The 21158-nt window shown below is 40.0% G+C and overlaps 1 protein-coding gene across 1 annotated transcript in view; it reads left to right on the top strand.

The window, feature by feature from the left end:
* Positions 1-2205: 2205 nt before the first annotated feature.
* Positions 2206-21158, top strand: part of Pmfbp1 (polyamine modulated factor 1 binding protein 1) — a 63674-nt gene continuing 44721 nt past the window's right edge. The window contains exons 1-3 of the mRNA XM_004659465.2: positions 2206-2256; positions 8541-8696; positions 18245-18493. Of these exons, the coding sequence (XP_004659522.2) occupies positions 2206-2256; positions 8541-8696; positions 18245-18493 (456 nt within the window). The remainder of the gene's footprint in view (positions 2257-8540; positions 8697-18244; positions 18494-21158) is intronic.

The following is a 21158-nucleotide window of genomic DNA, read 5'->3' as shown; positions in this document are numbered from 1 at the left end:
CTGTGCTTGGAGAGTGAGTAACCAGGGATCTAGTAGAGTGCCCCATCTCCTCTGGGATAAGTTTCCTCCTCCATGAAATATTTGCCAGCCACACTCCTCAGAGACCATGGTGAGGGTCCAACATGATTGTTTCATAGAGCACAGAGTCACTCTCTTTCTTATCCATCTGGCAAACATTACTGTCAAATACTTTGGAAATTTATCATATAGCCCTGCTTTTTTAACCATAAGCACTTCCAAATTGTCCACTGCTATCACTAATAAATCACAGAAATCCCGTGTCTCCCTCATGAAACAAAATTCAGCTTGCTGTTTTTCATCTGCCTTGTTTTACTAACTGAAGTCCAGTCCATTTCATGCAAATATTGAAACCTATGCCTTCCACTTTTCCTGTGAAATACTCTTGGTTCTAAAAGTAGCAGCTGTTAACTTCATAGTAGATAAAATTAACTCTGGAAAACCCTTTTCAATTTTGTCTTTTTGGTACAATTTTATTTGTGAATCATCTACTGATGATCCAGTAGGTCTTTCTGAAATGTCACTCTCAAGGCTACCCTTGGTCCACAACAACTTTTATGTGATACTCAGACTGAGTTTATAGTTCCCACTAAAGAAATCAGTAAACTTGAGAGCTAGGAAGGACCATAAAGGTCACTTACTGCAACCCCTTCATTTCCAAAGGCAGAGAGGAAGGTTCAGAGAGATGATCCCTTCCCAAAGGACCCTCTTCAAATGTAGTATTGAACTAGGTTTAGAAGCTTTGGTAGTCTAGTGCCCTGTTGAGTATTCTTTGATACCACACTATTTTTAATCTTTTCACTCGCCTGCTTTGGAAGTCATTTGTGACGTTCACCAATACTCCCTTTGAAGGACAAATGAAGATAGGCATAACCATATGATTGCTTGTTTGAACCCATGAAGTTTGAGCAGAAGTGAAGCTCCTTTCACTGCTTTTAAGAACCAGTATATAATTCACCAGGTTCTCTTTCTGCTGTCATGACAACAGACAACACAGTAGATAATAGAAGTTCCACCAGTTGAGGACAATAAGGAGCAGAGGAAGGACAATGTGGAGCAGAGCCCCAGGTGACTCACAAAGGACGTAAGTGAAAGAGAAACTTCATAGTGTTCAGCGGCTGGGATCTGGAAGTTGTTACTGAGACATCACCCAACCCACCCCTACCAGGTAAGACTAAAAGATGTCATCATTCCCATGATGCACTTGTATGCAAGAAGACTTCAGAGAGCACTGAGTGCTTAAAATCATAAAACTCCAGAAAACATTCCGAATTCCATGTGCCACCAGCATTCTTTCTTCCTCTTGGCTTATATTAGAAGTGGGGAGATGTAGTTCGTTACACAGAATGAGTATTTTGATAGCTTCTCATTCTTAGAACTATTCTCCAGGTAAGTACTCTGTAGAGATTTCCTTTAACCATACAATTACTAACATAGAGAATTAGGTTGGTTTAATAAATTCAGTGCATTATGATCTAACGTGCATCATCCTGTACTTACACACCCATACATATGCAAAGACCTTGGGCTTCCTTGGATAATTTTTATCTAGATAATTCTCAGTACTCAGTACGGATTCCTAACTTTGTAAGCAACAATATTGTGGCAAGTTAATGCTTCAAAAATCCTACATTGGACAATTCAAATTAATAGCTATAAAATAAATGGGAGTTCTTCATGGAGTAGTAAGAGATCTTATGTGACCTTGGGTAAGCCACTTAACCTCTGGGCCTCAGTTTTCTTCTCTATAAAATGGGGATAGTAATAAGATCTGCCTCCCAGAGTTGTTAGAATGAAGCTGGGTAATGTAGATTCTGTCTTGTTTATAAAAGTGAGCAGTGTTAGCTGTATCTGAGTCACAGAATACTTAGAAATTAGAAAGAAAGCTAAATTCAGGCTTTCCCTTCCCAAGAAGGGTAAAATCAGAAATTATTTGATCCACCACATAATGGCTTTCTGGGAAAGATGTAAAACTATGGTCTTGCCTCCCTCATGAAGGTTTTAACACACTTGAAAACACAAGCAGATGGGTAGGAAAGTAGGTAATGTTAGCAGTTTAGGAAAATTTTCCAACCCCCTGCTGAGAGCACAGATCCAGCTGGGAAAATCTTTAAAGGGCTGAACTCATTTATACATTTTCCATCTTAAACACTTGGACTTTTTCAGATTTATAACAAAGCTCACAAAATGCTAAAGCTTAAAAGAGAATCGCGAACTGCCAAGGGCCTGAAAGATGAGGTAAGGCTCCTAACTTTCTATGTACATAGAGGTGAACCTGTTACAAAGGACTTCTTTCAAGCTCCAATTCCAAGTATAAGCATCATAAAATATCATGGACAGAGTAGGCATCAGAATATAGCTTTTAAGAGCCCAGACTCAACACTAGGAAGCCCTGAGTCCACATCTCCCACTCAAATACTCACCAGGCCTAACCCTGCTTAGCTTCTAAAATCAAATGAGATCCAGTGTGATAAGGGTGGTAATGGCCATAGACTTCAAGTCCATATCTAATAGCAGAATGCCATGGAACACATTACTCATTCTCTCTGAGCTTTCTATAGTCTCACCTAGAAAATATGAATGGTGAGCATCTAATTTCAAAGGCTTGCTAGCAAGATTAGTAGATATGACATGTAAAAAGCACTTAACATTTACTATTGTTAACATTCTTTTTATCTGAAATAATACGAAAACAGAGTATTCTGATTTATCTGAGTTGGTCAGATACATATGTTTGTTCCAGATACCTTCATTTGGTCAAGAAAAATTGAAGGGTCTTTTTTGTAGAGTGGTGTCCCATGTGACATATACTTGTACAGATCACCTGCCAAGAGGTGAGCAGCTTCTAAAACAGGCATTGCCACTCCTTTCCTGCTGGATTACTGGAGACATAAGGGACTTTTAGCCAGTTACACACACACACACACACACACACAAAGGACCTGGTATGAATTTTTCTAGGCCATTCTATCTAACTTACATCTTTGGATCACTTTCAATGTGCTAAGCCATGTTCTAGGAACTGAATGTAAAGAGGTTAATCAAACAGACAAAAGGCCCCACTTTTCTGAATCTTAACTTCTAGCAGAATAATTTCTCCAGGGAAAGAATAGCCAAAAGTATGTAGGAACTAGACATGTGTTACCAAAAAACAGTCTACATTCTGCAGGTATCCAGTCTCTTCTATATGCCATGTATATCCTAAACTACATACTTATACAGTGTACTAATATTACAAAATTTAGAATAATGCAATGTTTTTATTTTTTGCTAGATGAATGTAATTGTTTCCAAAATTTGTGCTCACAAGAAAAACTTTGCATAAGTACGTATTAATTCCCATCAAAAGTAATGCCCCCCAAAAACCTTCAATGGTCCTGGAGAGATGTCTCAGCAGTTAAAGGCACTTGTTTGCAAAGCCTGGTAACCTGGGTTAGACTCCCCAGTACCCATGTAAATATGGATGCACAAAGCAGCACATGTATCTGGAGTTCAATTGCAGTGGCAACCACACCCATTCCCTCTCTCTCTGTCTCTCATTCTCTCTCTCCCCTTGCAAATAAATAAATAATATTTTTAAACCTGCAATGTTTCTAGAAAAGTAAACTTGGGACTCTAGTTAATGTTAGCACTAGTTCCTGAAATTGCTATAGATAACTACAACTATTGTTATGAAGTCAAATGTAAAAATTCCTGAAGCAATATTCGTTTTTAAGGGTTTTTTCTACCATTTAAAACATAACACTTGCCATAAACTGATATGTGTTCAATGGTTATAGTATTGAGGTCAATTCCACTATTTGTTGAAGACTTTACCCCACCCTCAGACAAATACTGTCCCAAAGATTATTGCATAATTTTCTTCAAAATTACTCTGGAAACTGCCATCCATGTTTCACCCAGCTTGCTTGCTCACATACCAAAACCACAGGAATGCCATCATTTTGAATATCTGTGAAGTTCTTGAACTTTGAATGTGCTACTGAGTCACAAGCCTGAACTTGACATCAGCCCCTCTCTAAATAGGAAACTACCTTCCTATACTCTGAAAGCTATAGCAAAAGTTCCTCCTTTCTTCAAATATATGTTTGTTCTTTTAAAAAAACTACACAGTCACTTGTTATTTATTTACTTAAGAGAAAGAAACAGAGAGAGAGAAAGAAAGAGCACTCCAGAGTCTCCAGCCACTGCAAACTCCAGATGCATGTACCAGCTAGTGTATCTGGCTTTACATGGGTAATGGGGAATTGAACCTGGGTCCTTTGCCCTTCCAGGCAAGCGCCTTAACCACTAAGTCTTCTCTCCAGCCATATAAGACATGATCTTTGACAAGACTCATTTAATAAATTACAAAATTTACCTCGGTAAATAGCCTGTTTTCCAACATTTATCATGAGTGTGGTAGCAACTGCAGTATTAGTACTCACCATTTTTTCTGTGAAGTTAATAGCTCTATTGATGTTGCACCCTTCTAAGTAGAGTGGCCAAGTTCTAACCTCATATAAGTAAAACTGTGTATCTACATAGATAACTTATCTAAATGAAAGCCCATCTAGCAGTAGAAATTTATTTCAGCCATCACTAGTGACTTCTGACCCAGGGCAGGATCAGATGGGGTCTGAGGGTTATGACTTTCAGTACATCTCTTGCCCCAGGACTGGTTACAAAGCTATGATTGATGAAATGTCAGATTAGATCTATACCTACTGCAGATTGATACTCAAAAGTCATTTGCCTGGAATTTTACCTTCATACGGTACATAGGATTACAAATAGTTCACAGCTAATGTCTGTGAAAGCTATTAGCAAGAAATTAGATTTACTAGATAAGACCATAGGAAAAAAAATTATCTTTCTTACTTACTTTCTCACTTAAGCATAGTCTTTTCTTAAAGCAATCTATCATTAAAGAAAGGACCATAGCCAGACATGGTTATAGACACCTTTAATCCCAGTATTCGGGAGGCAGAGGTAGGAAGATTACCAGGAGTTTGAGGCCACTCTGAGACTACATAGTTAATTCCAGGTCAGCCTGGGCTACAACGAGACCCTACCTCAAAAGACAAAAAAAAAAAAAGAAGAAAGAAAAAAGAAAAGGATCATGAAAAACACCTCATTCTTCCTCAAGCATTTTCACTCCTGTTCTAATACATCAAAACTCCTTTAGGTTTGGGTCTTTAGAAATGAACTGTTAAGTCTTCATTTTAGAAGTAAATTTCATTTGACATCCAGAAAATCACTTTTGTTAATTCAACTAGTTTAGGGAACCTTCAAAGTAAAATGATTTACCCCAAACCTCTGAGTGCAGATAGTTCCTCAGGCACTCTGAATTAACCCTGAATACTTAAACTTGATGGAATCACCGACATTAAAGATCCATTTCTGATGTCCTGGTGGTATAAAAGACTAGGGTAAGGTTAGTAGTCTTTCTACTCAGAGGACATCCCAAAGTGGAGAGAGGAGATGGTTTTTTCCTAGCTAGAAACAGAACATTGAACTGTTGACTTTGAGAGGATTGAGCTGTGTATCACCTGTGCTGTGTTAGCACTCAGTGTGCTTGGCTCCATGTGGAGTTTTGGTCCTTACCTTTTGACACAGAGATTCAGCATGGATGCAAGTGCCCAGAGCATTCTTGAGCGTTCTTGAAAAGCAGTCATTGCATTGTCACAGGATCTTCGCATAGATGCTGAAGAGAAATGGTTCTATAGGAAAAATTTAAGGGATCCTGAGGGTCCCACTACCCCCATTGATGCTCCATACCCAATTCCCATTGTAACAGCTGTGAGGAAAGTATCTAAAACACTACACTGCACCTGCTCCTCCTTATTGGCTCAAGGATTTTGTTTTCAAGTTAGAAAACAGTGTCTGCACACCATTTTTTTGAACCACTCTATACATATTCTCTTAAGAGAGTCTCTGGTAATTGTCTTAATGGTAATTACATGCTTGGGGCAGTTGACATCCACTGTTATTTTTCTGAAAGTGAAGTGAGAGCAAGGGACAGAAGCTAGAGAGGAGGAGGGAGAGTTTTGAGATAATGAAATCCTTTTAATGACAGAGCCATGCCGTTAACCTAATTAAACTGTAAAGTGGTAAAAAAAAAAAAAATCCAGGTACTAAATGGAAATGAAGAAATAAATCAGCTGAGACAGCAGCACTTCTGGGAAACCTTCTGAATTCCGAATACTCTGACATTGCAGTGTCTGGTTCTCATGTTGTCCTCTGGCCCTCCTTGGTCTGTGTAGAGGTCTCTTAAACTGACCTGTCCACTACAACTTGATTTATGATGTCCGTATCAGGTCTCTAGCTCCCCTGAGAATGTGTATTATGTAGCTCATATATTTCAGAAGCCAGGTCATTCTGATATGATGATGACAGGGCCCTGGCTACATGGTAGAAGAAGATTGTGCTTTCCTGGCTCTGCTCCTAACCAGAGATGGGGCCTTGGACAGTATTGATCAAATCCCTGTACCACTTATGTGCACTCATCAACTTCCCTCTTCCATTTCTCTCCTTCCCTGCCTGCTTCTCTCTCTCTCTCTCACTCTCTCTCTCTCTCTCTCTCTCTCTCTCTCTCTCTCTCTCTCCATTTCCTATGAGGCCATTGAAATCACTTTGCTCATAGGAACACAGAGGTGCTTGAGATCTTAAATCCTATCGGGCAGTCTTTAGCTGGTGCCAAGTTTGGCAGCCCCAATTTTCATTACCACCAATGAAGACAGAGGCTGAGATGTAACATGCACTCTGGAGTCTCCTATAGCATCAGGCTAAAGTGACCCAGAGGAATTCTAGTGGAAGTAAACCCTTGCTTGGATTCTTTCCCTTCTCTCTCCTGATCTTCCTCTTCCTTGCTGGTTTATTTTGAATTACTCCTCCTTCCTCCTCTTCTTCTTCTTTCTCCTCTTCATCCTCCTCTTCCTCCTCCCCTCCATCCTCCATCTCTCTTTCCTTTTTTTTTTTTTTTTGTTCTGAACAGAGTATGCTGGTCTTAAACTTCCTCTGTAGCAGAGACTGCTCTTGAATTCCTGGTCATCGTCCCTCCACTTCCCAATTGCTAGGATTACAAGTATGCACCACCATGAGAGCATTTCTTTAATACAAATCTTGACTTTAAAACCTGTTTCTGGGGCTGGAATGATGGCTTAGCAGTTAAGGCACTTGCCTGCAAAGCCTAAGGACTCATGTTCAACTCACCAGTTCCTATGTAAGCGAGATGCCCAGTGACACAAGCGCACAAGGTTGCACATGTGTACCAGGGGGTGCACACATCTGGAGTTCGATTACAGTGGCTGGAGGCCCTGATGTGCCAATTCTCTCTCTCTTTCTCTCTCTCTCTCACACACACACCCACACACATTTTTTAAAAAGACCAGTCTGTTGAACTTGCCTCTAAACAAGCTGCTTCTGGGACTCTAGAGATGGTTTGACAGTTAAGGTGTTTGCCTGGGAAGCTTAAGAACCCAGGCTCAACTCCCCAGTGCCCACGTAAACCATATACACAAGTTGACACATGTGTCTGGAGTTTATTTGCAATGGCTTGAGGCCCTGGGGTGTTCCCCAACCCCTCTCTCTCTCTTTCATTCCATCTCAAATAAAATATTTTTTTTACTTAAAAAAAAAGCTGCTTCTAGATAGCCCAACCCACCTCCATACTCATACCAGCTTTAAGCTCAAGGTCTAACGTGGAAACATTAATGCCTTTCCTCAGAAGTGTAATAAAGGCAGCATGGTAATAAGAATGAGTGTTGCCATGGTTCACAGAGGGCTTCCTCCTAATGCCTTCTCACAGTGCTGTTGCCTCCCTCATTGGAAGGTGACACCAGGAGGTAAAGGCGAGCTCATCCATCTACCACAGTTCTGCACCCCATGCCTACCCCACCCAAGTCGCTACCCTCCTCACTCTCTATTTTTATCCCAAGCACTATTTTTTCCATTCAGGCCAAGTAATAATTAGCTAATCTTTCTTACTTATAATCAAAGACCAGGATCTTACTGATCAACCCAGGGATTTTGTTCCCATTGGTGAACCCCTGCAAAGAAAAGCACTGGGTTTATAGGCAAGGGAGATTTTAGTTAATGGGTAAAGAGTAAGTTAAGAGACTTCAGAATCCCCCATTGATTCCATCACTGATTCACTATAGTCTTGACAAGTTCATTTGACATCTCAATATGTTTATTTCATCAGTGGCAGAGCCATTAATATTTATAGATGGTTCACTGGGTGCCTGGAATTATTCTAGACGCTGACTTCCTCTTAAAAAGCAGAGGAATTGTCTGACGCACCCACAACAGTGTGGGGAAGATTAATTAATATAAATAAGTAATTGTCTGAATAACGCAGAGCACTCAGACACCTCTCAAATGGATCCTGTGTAAATGTTACCCAGGATGAGTAATAATAGCAGCAGCTTGATGGACAAATTTCCAGCAAATTTAAAGTCTCTGTCAACCTGTTAAGTGAAGGGAAGTAAGCATTCGTGTGATAGTTTATTACTGATGTTTCTGTTTTTCTGGCTGCCTAGGCTGGGGAGAGAGACAGAGAAGTGAGCAACCTAAACAGCAAGCTCTTGAGCCTGCAACTCGACATCAAGAGTCTGCATGATGTCTGCAAGAGACAGGGGAAGACCTTGCAAGAGAACCAGCTCTGTGTGGAGGAGGCCATGATGAGCAACAGCCACGTAAGGCACTGGGAAGCTGTTGCCTACCTCTGCTCCCCAGTCCACCTCAGTTTCCATGGGCAGGAACTATGGAAAGCAATTCTGTGGGTCACTAAAGAGGACTTGCTAAGCATGCTGTAAAAGGATTAAACACACACATACCCTAACACAGAGGAAATCATTCTTGCTCTCAGGATTGTTCAGATGAGCTGTTTTCATGGTTATTGACCTATGAGTTTTTATCTTTTCCTTACTTGGCCTTCTATACCTGTATTTTAGCTCACAGCCCTGAAAATACCAGATCACAGTGATACAAGGAAAGTAGCATCTCCTAGGCAAACTTCTAAGGCAACCATGAGAATAAATGTTGGGGGCTGGGAGATGGCTCACTGAGTAAAGTGTTTGCCTAGAATGCATACAGACCTGATATAAAATGCTATGTCAGCACACCTGTAACCCTGACGCTGAAGGAAGTGGAGATTAGCACCTCCACCTCCTTCGGCACTGCTGAGCTAGCCAACTTGGTAAACCCTAAGTTCAGTGCCAGACCCTGTCTCAAAAAGATAATATGCAGAGTGACTAAGGAAGACACACAACATCGACCTCTGGCCTTCACACAAACATACACACATGAGCAAATGCACTCACACAATGAATACATACATACATACACACACTACACATACATACATGTGCAAAGAAATGAACTCCAGTGCACCTGCTGTGAGGTATTGCTGGTCATCAGTGCAGCATTTGCTCCTTGATGCCTCACCCATTCCTCACTGCCTATGAGCAGTTCTGGAAGTTGAAACCCAGTCATACAATAAGCTACAGTGCCCAAGAGGCCTCTACCAGCAACAAATACAAAGATCATTGGTCTATCTCCCTTTCTCCTTAGTCCAAGTTAACTCAAGGCTCATGCTTCACTATCTCCCAGAATTCCTCCATGGAATGAGCTCAGTTGCTCACACTTGATGGCACACCCTTCATCATTTCCTTCCCTTCCTTGCTTCAATTCTCAGCTCATTGATCAGAGTTTCCTACAATCACCTCCCACATAAACTACTACTTGGCATTCAGTGCCTTGTTATAGGACCTACTTTTGGGGTTGCCAGAGCCAAGTCATACAGTAACTTGTATCATATCCAACTGTGAACAAAAAGACTTCCTAGTACAGCCATCTTTCCTAATGCTTGCCTGTAGAGCTAGTCAGTTCACCAGCTCAGAACACCACATTTCAGCCTGAGGTTCTCTCTCTTTCTGAAAACTCTAAACCTAGGGTGTTCTAAATTTATCCACACAAATTGGAGGCCAGGTGGGATAGAATTTCCCACAATTCTCTAAAAGCATTTGGTTTCTAGGAGTTCTTTGCTCATGGTCATTATTTCTGCTTAGTAGCTGGCGTTCCATGTAAACTAAAGCAGTTACTGGTTGCACAAGCCTTGGCTTCACCCTCAGGTTAGCCTCTTAGCTGTTGCATAAGCAGCCACTGTGTTCATTGTGGTCAAGGGTTTGGCCTCTCTTCACTTTACTAGAATTCTCCCAGGACTTACCACTTCACTAATCAAAACCACAAATTGTTCTCCACAATAGCCTAAAAACACGACCCACAAAGCAGTTCCACCTCTCCTTACTGAGCATTGCTACCTTTCTTCAGTAAGTCACAAATATTTAAAAAGAAAAATCCAATGGTTTTCCTAAATGGATCTCAGGAAGAAGATTATCATAATTTACTTCTTTCTAAATATTAACATTTTAGGATATTTTCACCAGAGCTATCATGAGTTTACTTATTCCTCCAGCCAAAGAAAGCCATGTGGCTTATAAATGTACCTGGCAACTTGGAAAGAGAAAGGTATTAAATTGCATTTTATTATTCTAATTGCCCAGAAGAAGGTCTAACAGCTTGAAACAAGCTTTAAAACAAGCTCCTTTTTCCCAGCACTTAGTGCAAAATTTAAATTGCAGACTTATGCATACAAATACACAATTACATGTAGATCTAAACTCATCTACTCAAAAAGAATCCCTTTAAGATCTGCCTTCAATAAGGAACTGTAATATGGTAACAAAAGAGAAACCCAGGCTTTCTGGAATTTTTACTAGCATCTGACAAGGAGCTGAGGAACTAGGCAAAAAGTCATGATTTAGAACCACGGCTAGGGGAAAAAAGTAAAATATTACATCAGATGTTATGTGTAACAAAAGGAGCAGAAGGAAATAAGTTATAGCAAAGAAAATGCATTATTTTGTGAATCAAAAGTACATTAGGAGGGCTGGAGAAATGGCTTAGTGGTTATGGCACTTTCCTGTGAAGTCTAAGGACCCAAATTTCGTTCCCAATACCCACATAAGCTAGAAGCACAAAGTGGTGCACACATCTGGAGTTCATTTGCAGTGGCTGGAGTCCCTGATGTGCCCATTCTCTCTCTCTCTCTCTCTCTCTCTCTCTCTCTCTCTCTCTCTCTCTCTCTCTCTCTCCCCTCCTCCCCCCCCTCTCTCAACAAATAAATAAACAAAATATTTTTTAAATATTTAAATAGGCTCCAAAACCCAGGAACAGAACAGAGACTAGACTGAAGCAAGTGAGGTTCCCAGGATACACAATTCATAAGCACTCCACCCTTCAGAGGCCAGCCTATGCTTCCTTCACCCTGGCCTTAGCCAGCAACCAAAGGAATGACTCAAAGTAAAGGGAGAAAAGATAAATGATATCATAATAAAGTGATAATCACTGTGTATATTATGACATATACCTATAATTCCAGCACTACAGAATCTGAGACTAGAGGATTGCTAGTTCAAGACTATCCTGAGCTATATAGTAATTTCTAGGGCAACCTGAGTTACATCACAAGATGCTGACTTAAAACCAAGCAAAAAAATATCAAATCAGAAAAGAGAAAGGACTTTTAAGTGATTTTCTAAGGTCTCATTCCCTGGTAGAGGCATGGTAAATATATCCTTATATTTTATATTCAGTAGAACTTGGATTGTCAAATTAATCTTTGAGATGTGAAGAGGGCATGTATGTGTGATATGCATGTAACATGCCCTGTGCTCACACAAGTAGGATGTCAGTTTACTCCTCTAGCACTTTTCTACCTCATCTCCCTGAGACAGTTTCTCACTAAACCTGGAGCTATTGTATGTCAAGGAGACTGTCTGACCAGCAAGCCCGAGTAACTCTCCTGTCTCTACCTCTTACCACTGGAGTTCCAGGCATACATGGCCAAAGCCAGTGGTGGGTGCTGTGAATGAAACTCAAGCCTTCATGTTTTCTCAGTAAGTGCTCTTACCTACCAAGCCCTCTCCCTGAGTCTTGGACAGCATTGTTTTTAGTATAAAACTATATATGTCAAATTTTCCTCTTGCAGGTGAGTAATTACTGAATATATAAAGATTTGTAGAATCCTGATGGACATTATTACCCTGTATCATTTGGAAGCATTGGTAATAAGAAAAACACTTTAGTCAGTCTACTCAATGCAATGTGAGATTCTGGATTGGATCCCAAAACAAAAAAGGGGGGGGGGAGATAATGAAAAAACTGGTATAAAGTCCAAAAACAGTATCAAGTTTCACACATAATAATCAACCAATGTTAATTTCTTAGTTTGGACCAAAAAAGTTAGCATTAGAGGAAAGTGAATAAAGAATTTATATAAATTTTTTATCCTACTTTTGAAATTTTTATGTAAATTTAAAATCATTCCAAAATAAAGAGCTTGTCATTTGTTTTTTTAAAGTGAACTTGAGTATACAAATGTCACTGGTAAGAAGAATGTCTAAACCACAAAGATGCGTCTAAAGAAATCCATGTCACTTAAACACACTTCTGTGTTCTGCAAAAAAAAAAAAAAAGTAATTTATGGAAAAAAGAATTAACAGATACACTTGCCTAGTGATATAAAACTAAGCTAGAGTTCCAAGGAAATACCTCACTTAAAACCTCAAAGATAAAGAAGTTCATGACAATAACTGGAAAAGATAGTATGACTCTAAGTTTTTAATTTAAAAAAGGAAAATCATCAGGGATCTAGTTATCAGACAATGCCAATGTGTGACATGAGAGTGTACAAGCTAGAAGAGGGAATAAAATAGTTAAAAGGTATTTTGAAAAGCTGGCTTTAGGCAAATCAGCAGGGCCTGATGACATTCTTCTAAGAGTACTTAAGGAATTGGCAGGTGTTATTACATAGCTGCTAGTGATTATTTTTGAGAACTCAAGAGGATCAAGCAAGTCCCTGTAGTCTGAAAAAGGGTAAATGAAGTGCTCATCTTTTTAAAAAGGGAAAAAGGACAATCCTGGTAATTATAGACCTGTCAGCTTAACTTCAATATCTGGGAAAATATAGAACTTAACATCAATCAATTAGCATCAACTTGAAAAGCACAAAGTATTGGGTGGAAACGAATGTGACTTTTCAAAAGGCAAATCATGCCAGGCCAATTAATTTCCTTCTGTGATCAAGTGGCCTTGTATGCAAGAAAGGAGCAATAGCTATAATCTCTTTGACCACAGTGGGGCTGAAAGATTGACTAAATAAGGGAACATGTCCCTATGGGCTGACAGTGCTCTCCAAATTTTGGGGTGAGAAAAGCTAGGGCAAAAATCTAGCTGAGAAGCCTGGTAGACCAGATGGCCTCCAGTATCCCATCTAATCCTCACAGTTACCTGAAGGACTAATCTTCCATAAAATCACATCCAACTAGCTCATTTTTTCCAGATCTCAGTGGAAAAGCAGAGGAAGAATATATTTATGTCTTCACTAGAAAATAAAACTTTTACAAGAGGCTGGGGAGATTGCTCAGTGGTTAAAGGCACTTGTTTGTAAAAGAAGACAAAACAGTATTAGGAAGTGTATTAGTGCCTCTATAAAACTTTTTTTTGGCACAGATGTTCACAGATGTAGATTCAATTTGTAGCACATTGTTTTGTATTCATCTAGAATTAATGAAAATAAACATTTGACTATATAACAAATTCAGTAGGTAGTAATTTTAGGCTTTTCTCCTAGTCTTTGAAATTTGATTCCTCTAAACTCATAGGTATCTGTGGTATGCAAATGTCTAAAATTCCCATCTAAGAAACTAGTTTCTCTGTAAATATAAGCAGTTCTTGGATTTGCATAATCCATTAAATGAGACCCTCTAGTATATTCATCTTGTACTAGAAGAGTTGAGAAAACAGTGAGCAGCTGGCTGGTCCATCCTGACACTTCAGACCAAATTCAAACCCAGAAAACTTCAACATGACCTGTGAGGAAGAGAAATTATTAACAGTTCATCAGTATTGCTGCCAAACTGCTAAACTTTAGCCACACCACTCAGGAAAAGGCATTCTTTACCCACAGGAAGCTCTAAAGCCAATGAGCAATTCTGACCATACCTAAGTATATAAACGATATACCAAGTACTAGGAGGAAAATCGCAAAAGGAAGTTTGACTACCTTTAAATAAAGAGTCTTTCCCCATTCTTTTTTTTTTAATTAAAAATTTTTTATTTATTTATTTATTTATTTATTTGAGAGCGACAGACACAGAGAGAAGGACAGAGAGAGGGAGAGAGAGAGAATGGGCTCGCCAGGGCTTCCAGCCTCTGCAAACGAACTCCAGACGCGTGCGCCCCCTTGTGCATCTGGCTAACGTGGGACCTGGGGAACCGAGCCTCGAACCGGGGTCCTTAGGCTTCACAGGCAAGCGCTTAACCGCTAAGCCATCTCTCCAGCCCTTCCGCATTCTTTTGGTCAATAAACAAGTAGGAACATGGGGGAAAGAAGCAGCAAACAAATACACACAAGGAGACGAGCGTTGGTAACGAGCTGGGCCCTCCATGTCCCGTAGCCGGGAAGCAGTGCCACATTGGCAGTCTTCATCCTTAGCCTCAGTTCACCTCTGACAAAGCAAGAGGAAAGGGATTTGGGTGAAAGTGACATGGAATTTTGGGGGAATGTTTGCTTCATTGACATAAACCCTTCTAAATCAATCCTATCCCATTTCTATATGCATTAAGTATTTACTTGTGATCTTTTTTTTTTTTTTTTTTTCAAATAGCTACCTATCCTCCCAGCTTACCTGTGTAGATGAGAGGATTTTGGGTCTTGAGGACTTCTATGTATACACATTTATGTATATACATATATGCATGCATGCACGTGAACACACACACACACACACACACACACACACACCTTCCTTTTCTCCAAACCTCATTCACAAATGAGTTACGGGAATAACAACATTCTTATCTTGAAATGAATAAAAGCACCTAATAATTTTTAATATAAATATTGACAATTAGAGCTACACATGTAATACAAAATGCAATTTTGTTCCACTTTCTAAAGAAGTCTCAGGAGGCCAAGGTAGGGTTACTGTGAGTTCGAAGCCAGCCTGAGACTAATTCCAAGTCAGCCTGGACGAGTGAGACCCTACCCGGAAAAGAAAGGTCTCACTTCCTTCACTCTAGCCACCCACACAGGGTATAAAGCCATGTCTTTGGCTAATATTTCCTTTGCCTGAGGAGCATAGTAGTCCATTTTCTTTGTCTCTTCGAGACATTTAGAGTGATATAGAGTGACTCCAGTTCAACTGATGCAATTAGCATTTGTCTCTGGTTCTGAGCTGGACTGAGCCTCCTTTACCTTATCTCTGCTGCCACTACCCACTCTCACTAAAGAATATTTCCTATCTTTGGGTTCTCAACCTAATCTCATTGAAATTCCATTTCTCCAGGTACTCAGACTGAAAGTCATTGTGTCCTTGATGAGCATGATTTCCCACCATTCGACTAACTCAGCACTGCATTCCAGGAGCTTCACTTTCAAAATATAGCTAGAAACCAACCACTTCCCCAGACGTCCCCTTTCAGAACCTTGTTCCATACCCCCTTCTCTCCTTTGCCTAGATTCTTCTAGTATCCTCTTATCTGGTCTCCCTGATCCTGTCCTTGCTTCCTTGTAGTTGATTTTCAATAGAGTGTGTCCTTTGTAGGCTCAAATCATGTCATTCCCCTAGTTAGTGCCCTCCAATAACTGGCATCTCCCTGAAATATGTTAAGGTCCTCATCTCCTTTTCCTTTCTTACTTTACCTGTGGCTACTTTTCCCCACTACCCAGTGTCATGCTTGATGTACACAGCATACCATAATATTCATAAAGCTGCTATACTAATGAGCATACTGGCATTATTCACAATAGCTAAACACTGAAACAACCCAAGTATCTATCAACATTCAACAGATGAACCAATATATTATATTTATATGATAAAATACTCTGAAGCAATAAAAAAAGAGCAGAATACTGATTCTTGCTACAATCTGAATGAACCACAAAAATTTATTCTAAGTGAAAGAAAGGCTCATATACACAATTCCATATATAAGATGTCTAGAAAAGGCAAATCAATAGAGAACAAAAACAGATTAATGGCTGCCAGGAACTGAGGATATGAACAAAAGTGCCTACAAATGGGTGTGAGGGAACTTGGGGGATGATGTAAATGTTCTGAGTTGAGATGATGATCTCATGATTCTATAAACTTACTGCAAATTATTGAATTGTATCCTTATACATTGGTAGGTTTTTTAAATGTAATTGTACCTCAAAATGTTTATTTGTTTGAAGCTTGAAATATACTATGTTAAAATACTTTTTTAATGAGACAAATCCACAAGCTAAAGTTCCTTGCTAGTTAATAAAATTTCTTAGTTCCTGTTTTCATTTTCTTTCATCCAAATACATAGCTAAATGTGAATTTCTAACCTATGCCTTATGGGATCAGATAGCTTCTACCCACCAAGAGTTTAGATGGAAGTAGAATATAAGATGCACAGGAATAATTCCAGGCAACATAAGCAGTATCACATTAAGAACATGCCAGCCAGGTCTGGGGTCCTGGTGCAAAGGCGGCTTTGCAGAGCAGAACTGGAAGCAAAGCAGGATGTGAACAGGGTCCTGGAGAATCAGTGGGGCAGCTACTTGAAGACCTCCACTGATTGTCCTGACTGCCTTTGCCTTTGCCCTTTCTATCTCTCCTTGAAGTACTGGATAATCCTTAGTATGCTTGTCCGCCACTCTGGGCTCCCTCACTCTTCTTTCAACAAAGTATCCTTTGTCTTACTTTTAAAAAAAGTTAGGAGGTAAGGACTACACCTATGCTTCCCTCTTTACCACCTCTCTTCCACATGTCATTGTCACAGGGGATGAGGACAATAAAATATAGAAATATCAGCCAGGCGTGGTAGCACATGCCTTTAATCCCAGCACTCTCAGAGGCAGAGGTAGGAGAATCCCCATGAGTTCAAGGCCACCCTGAGAGTACATAGTTAATTCCAGGATAGCCTGAGCTAGAGTGAAGCCCTACCTTGAAAAAACAAAAAAACAAAAAAATATAGATATATAGAAACATCAATGTAAAATCTCAGTTATATTAGAAAAACAACTCAGGAATGTGTCCTGCCAGCAGAGGGTTTGATACAGAGAAAGTGCTCAGGGTCCGTGAATGGATAAAACTGTGGTGTGGGGCTAGCAGTATCTCAGAAAGGTTTTAGGTGGGCAAGGAGAGAGCACTCTGCACATGTGCATACACACATACACACATACACACCCCTACAAGTCACATCTTTCCTCCATGAGGAGGGTGATCCCTCTACCTTCCTTTTTTAAACTTTATTTTTATTTATTTATTTGAGTGAGAAAGAGAGAAAGAGAGAATGGACATGCCAGGGCCTCTAGCCACTGCAAACAAACCCCAGATGCATGCACCCCTTGTGCATATGTAAGTACTGGAGAGACAAACTGGGATCCTTTGGCTTTGCAGGCAAATGTCTTAACCTCTAAGCCATCTCTGCAGCCCCCTTCCATTTATTTATTTTTATTTTTTTACAAAAGAGAGACTGGGAGAGAAAGAGAATTGGCATGCCAGGGCCTCTAGCCATTGCAATCAATATCCAGACATGTGCACCACCTTGTGTGCATGTGTGACCTTGTGCATATGCATAACCTTGTGCATCTGGCTTATGTGGGTTCTGAGGAGTTGAGCCTGGGTCCTTAGGCTTTGCAGACAAGCGCCTTAACCACTTAACCATCTCTCCAGCCCTCTACTTTCTATTTTTAAGCATTCCAGAACCACCAAGAATTCACACTTGACTCTTCAATACTCCTTTACCCAGGTATTTTTAATACCAAAATTTGGTCCAAGAACCATTGACCAAAAATCCCTTTCTTTCCAAATTAACTGTGTCATCCTTCTGTATGAAGGCAATGTACAAACATGTCATTACCCTTCTCTCCCTAGATCTTTACATGTGTGATTTTTTTTTCTTCTGGACTAAATAAAGAGGACATTTGTAATGGATGAAACCCATTTATTTCTTCTTTGAATCCTTCTTACAGAGTTGGAATATGAAGTGAAAGATTTCCCTATGGCTAGCCAGAAACGTTTAGTGCTTTCTCTGAATGAAATTATCAAATGATTGAAAGTTGAACAAATGAAAAAATTAAAGCATGACTGTATCGTCTGTGATGACCTAAGCCCGTTTCTGCATACTGTCTGTATCATAGAACAAGAACCAAGCCCAGGCGTTGGCATTCAGGGAATCCCAGATGGAGTTTGGATCTAGCAAGCAGTGTCATCTGAGACAACTCCAGCAACTGAAGCAGAAATTGCTGGCCCTTCAGCAAGAGCTGGAGTTTCGCACCGAGGAGTTGCAGACTTCCTACTGCTCCCTCCTGCAGTATCAGTCCATCCTGGAGAAGCAGACTTCCGACCTGGTTCTTCTTCATCACCACTGCAAACTGAAGGAAGATGAGGTATTGCAAGCTCAACGGTAGAAACAGAAATCAGGCCAAGCCTGCCTGAAAGCACACACTGCATTTAAAGAGAGCAGGTTCAATGGGGTTTACGTCTTTAATTCTTGATCTGTCTGAAGCTGGGCAGAAGGAAATGAATGTGTAAAAATGGCATAGCTAGTTATGAACTCCAGTGTTAACACATGAGGGGTAAGTGGGACTAATATGCATGCCCATATGGGCCTATATGTGGGTGAGCATCTATCTTCTCCGTATTGTCACTGCAATTTAAATGCAAAAGACCAAGTCGCTGAAAGTTAAAAAATATAAGATCCATTAAGTCAAATATTTTTAGGAAAATCAGGCTTTGATGATTGATAAATTCCTGGCACCTGCATAGTGGATAAGATGACCAGATACTGAGTCTGAGACAATCATTGAGAGTGCCAGATCATTTCTTCACAGTGTTTTAGATCCTATAGACATAGTTTGAGTATATTTAGTACATTCATTTATACTCATGTTCCAAGATATCTTTTAAACCGAAAACAGCATTCCTGCAGAATCTCAAGTAAATTCCAAAAACCCAGAGCTACTGACCTAAAGCCAGCTGGGCATTGGCAACACCATGGTTCTAAGCAACAAGGCAAATGGACTCATATCTGCAGGCTTCCCCTGCCAGATTCTTTCTTAAGAGTTAAAGAAGATTCCAAGGAGTGTTTTAGACTGTGCTTTTGCTTAAGGACTAATTCCAGGAACTTTATGAGGGACCTTAGAGAACACAGAAGTTTTTAAAGACAATATTATGGCCTAGGGAGAATTTACTGGTAAGGATTGAGAAGAGAAGGAACAAAGAAAGATTATCCCACAAAATGTCTTGTGGGAAAAGCCTGAGATTATCAACCATAGCTTAATAAAGCTCATAGAAAGCTGTGTTAAAACTGGCTGGCTCATTGTAACCTAAGCAAGAATCCAGCCTGCATAAAGCAATCTTTCATTAATTGGAATATTATTTAGCAGCAAATAACAAAAAAAGTTATGTTTTTAAAAGGCAATCAGAGCAGGTGGTCTGTAGTCTGTTACTAGAAAAGCAACTGGATGTATCAAGAAGACCTGAAGTCCTGTCCTTTGGCTCTCCCTACACATCTCCTCAAGGCTTCCATTCCCTGGGTCACTTGAGGTATAGTGCTGCTCTTAGTGAAGCAAGATTCTATTACTAGGGAGAGAGGAAGACTAGATAAAGGATTCAACAAGTGTGAGTTACAGACCCAAAACTGAGGAAGTATTGTAAAATGTACTGTAAGCATTCTGTCCACTTCATTCAAGGCTTTGTTAACAGGGAAGAACCAAACCTCTGCCTAAGGTTGGGTTCTGCCAATGGCAAGCCATAGGATGAGGACAGGAGTACAAGTGTGCAGTCAATTCATTAGGTGATTCCAGAAGCAGAAACATGCTGAGGTGACCAGAGATTGGCAGCAAACCCAAAAGCTAATTGCTATGGAGAGTACTTGCCACAGGCAACTGGGGTTCAGTCCCCTGGCAGGTTCTGGAAGATTCTGTAGAACTTGCCTTAGAATAAACCCACCAAACCACCCCTGTCAGGTTGGTGTGTGGACCCCTATGTGGGTGAGAGTTGCTCCTGTAGGTGTTCACTCTCCATGACTTCCTCCCTCCCCGGTCTTGCTCGTATGGCTGACATGTGTCCTCAGGCAAACAGTGAAACGAACTTGTAGTTGAATGAGTGTGCAAAGAAATAGTGAGTGCTATCTGCAGGGGTCCTCAAACTAATCCTCCATGGATACCAAGAGCTGGCCATATACGTATACTATATATAGATGTATGTGTATGTATACATATGTATTTATGTATGTAGTGCATTTTTTAAGAAGATAAGAAAAAAGTGTGCTCTGGGAATATCAGTAGACCTGACAGCTCCTGTTATAAACATGTGACTATAAAATGGTCCTCTCCTATTCCTCTGATATAACAAACACTTTAAACTAAATTATCCTTTCCTGAGAAGAATCTCAAATGTTAGACAGCAAGTATAACCAGTTTAAACTAATGGGACAATTTCTATCAGAACTGGACAGTTTGAAACACTATGAAGTCTTCCATGAAGATTCTGCTCTTAATTCCATAAACACATATAACTCGAACCATATAGTTTAGCACACTCCACTACATACAGTTTGCTAATTTTAAATATCATCTGCCTAAGATTGTGGGAGTTTTAAAGTCTAAGAGGTGAACCTATGTCTTATGTATATATGTCCTCAGCATTCAGTGCAATGCTCATGGGCACACAGGAGACATCTGTGGATGTGTAACTAATGAATTAGAACAAAAAAAGAATCTAAATGAGAATTATGCAAATCTCAGAGGAACTTGGGTCATGCTTTCCCACTGTCTCTTGGGAACTTTGCTGACATGGAACTGTGTAGATGAGGGGCTCTATTTTCCAAATTAGATCTCCAGAGAGAGTGAAGGAAAGAAAGAATGCTGGCATTTCATGCCCTTTAAAAAAATGTACTGCTACAAATTCATTCTTATTAATCAACAAGTATTTATTCAGTTCCTACCAAATGTCAGAAAGAATGGATACATCCCTTCCTTTAAAGAGTTTATCTCCAAACAGGACAACCTTTTATTGCTTCTAATCACTCCCATCCAGATACTCTATGTC

Source organism: Jaculus jaculus, chromosome 1, assembly GCF_020740685.1.
Source record: "Jaculus jaculus isolate mJacJac1 chromosome 1, mJacJac1.mat.Y.cur, whole genome shotgun sequence".
Taxonomy (NCBI): domain Eukaryota; kingdom Metazoa; phylum Chordata; class Mammalia; order Rodentia; family Dipodidae; genus Jaculus; species Jaculus jaculus.
This window is presented reverse-complemented; position numbering and strand designations above follow the sequence as displayed.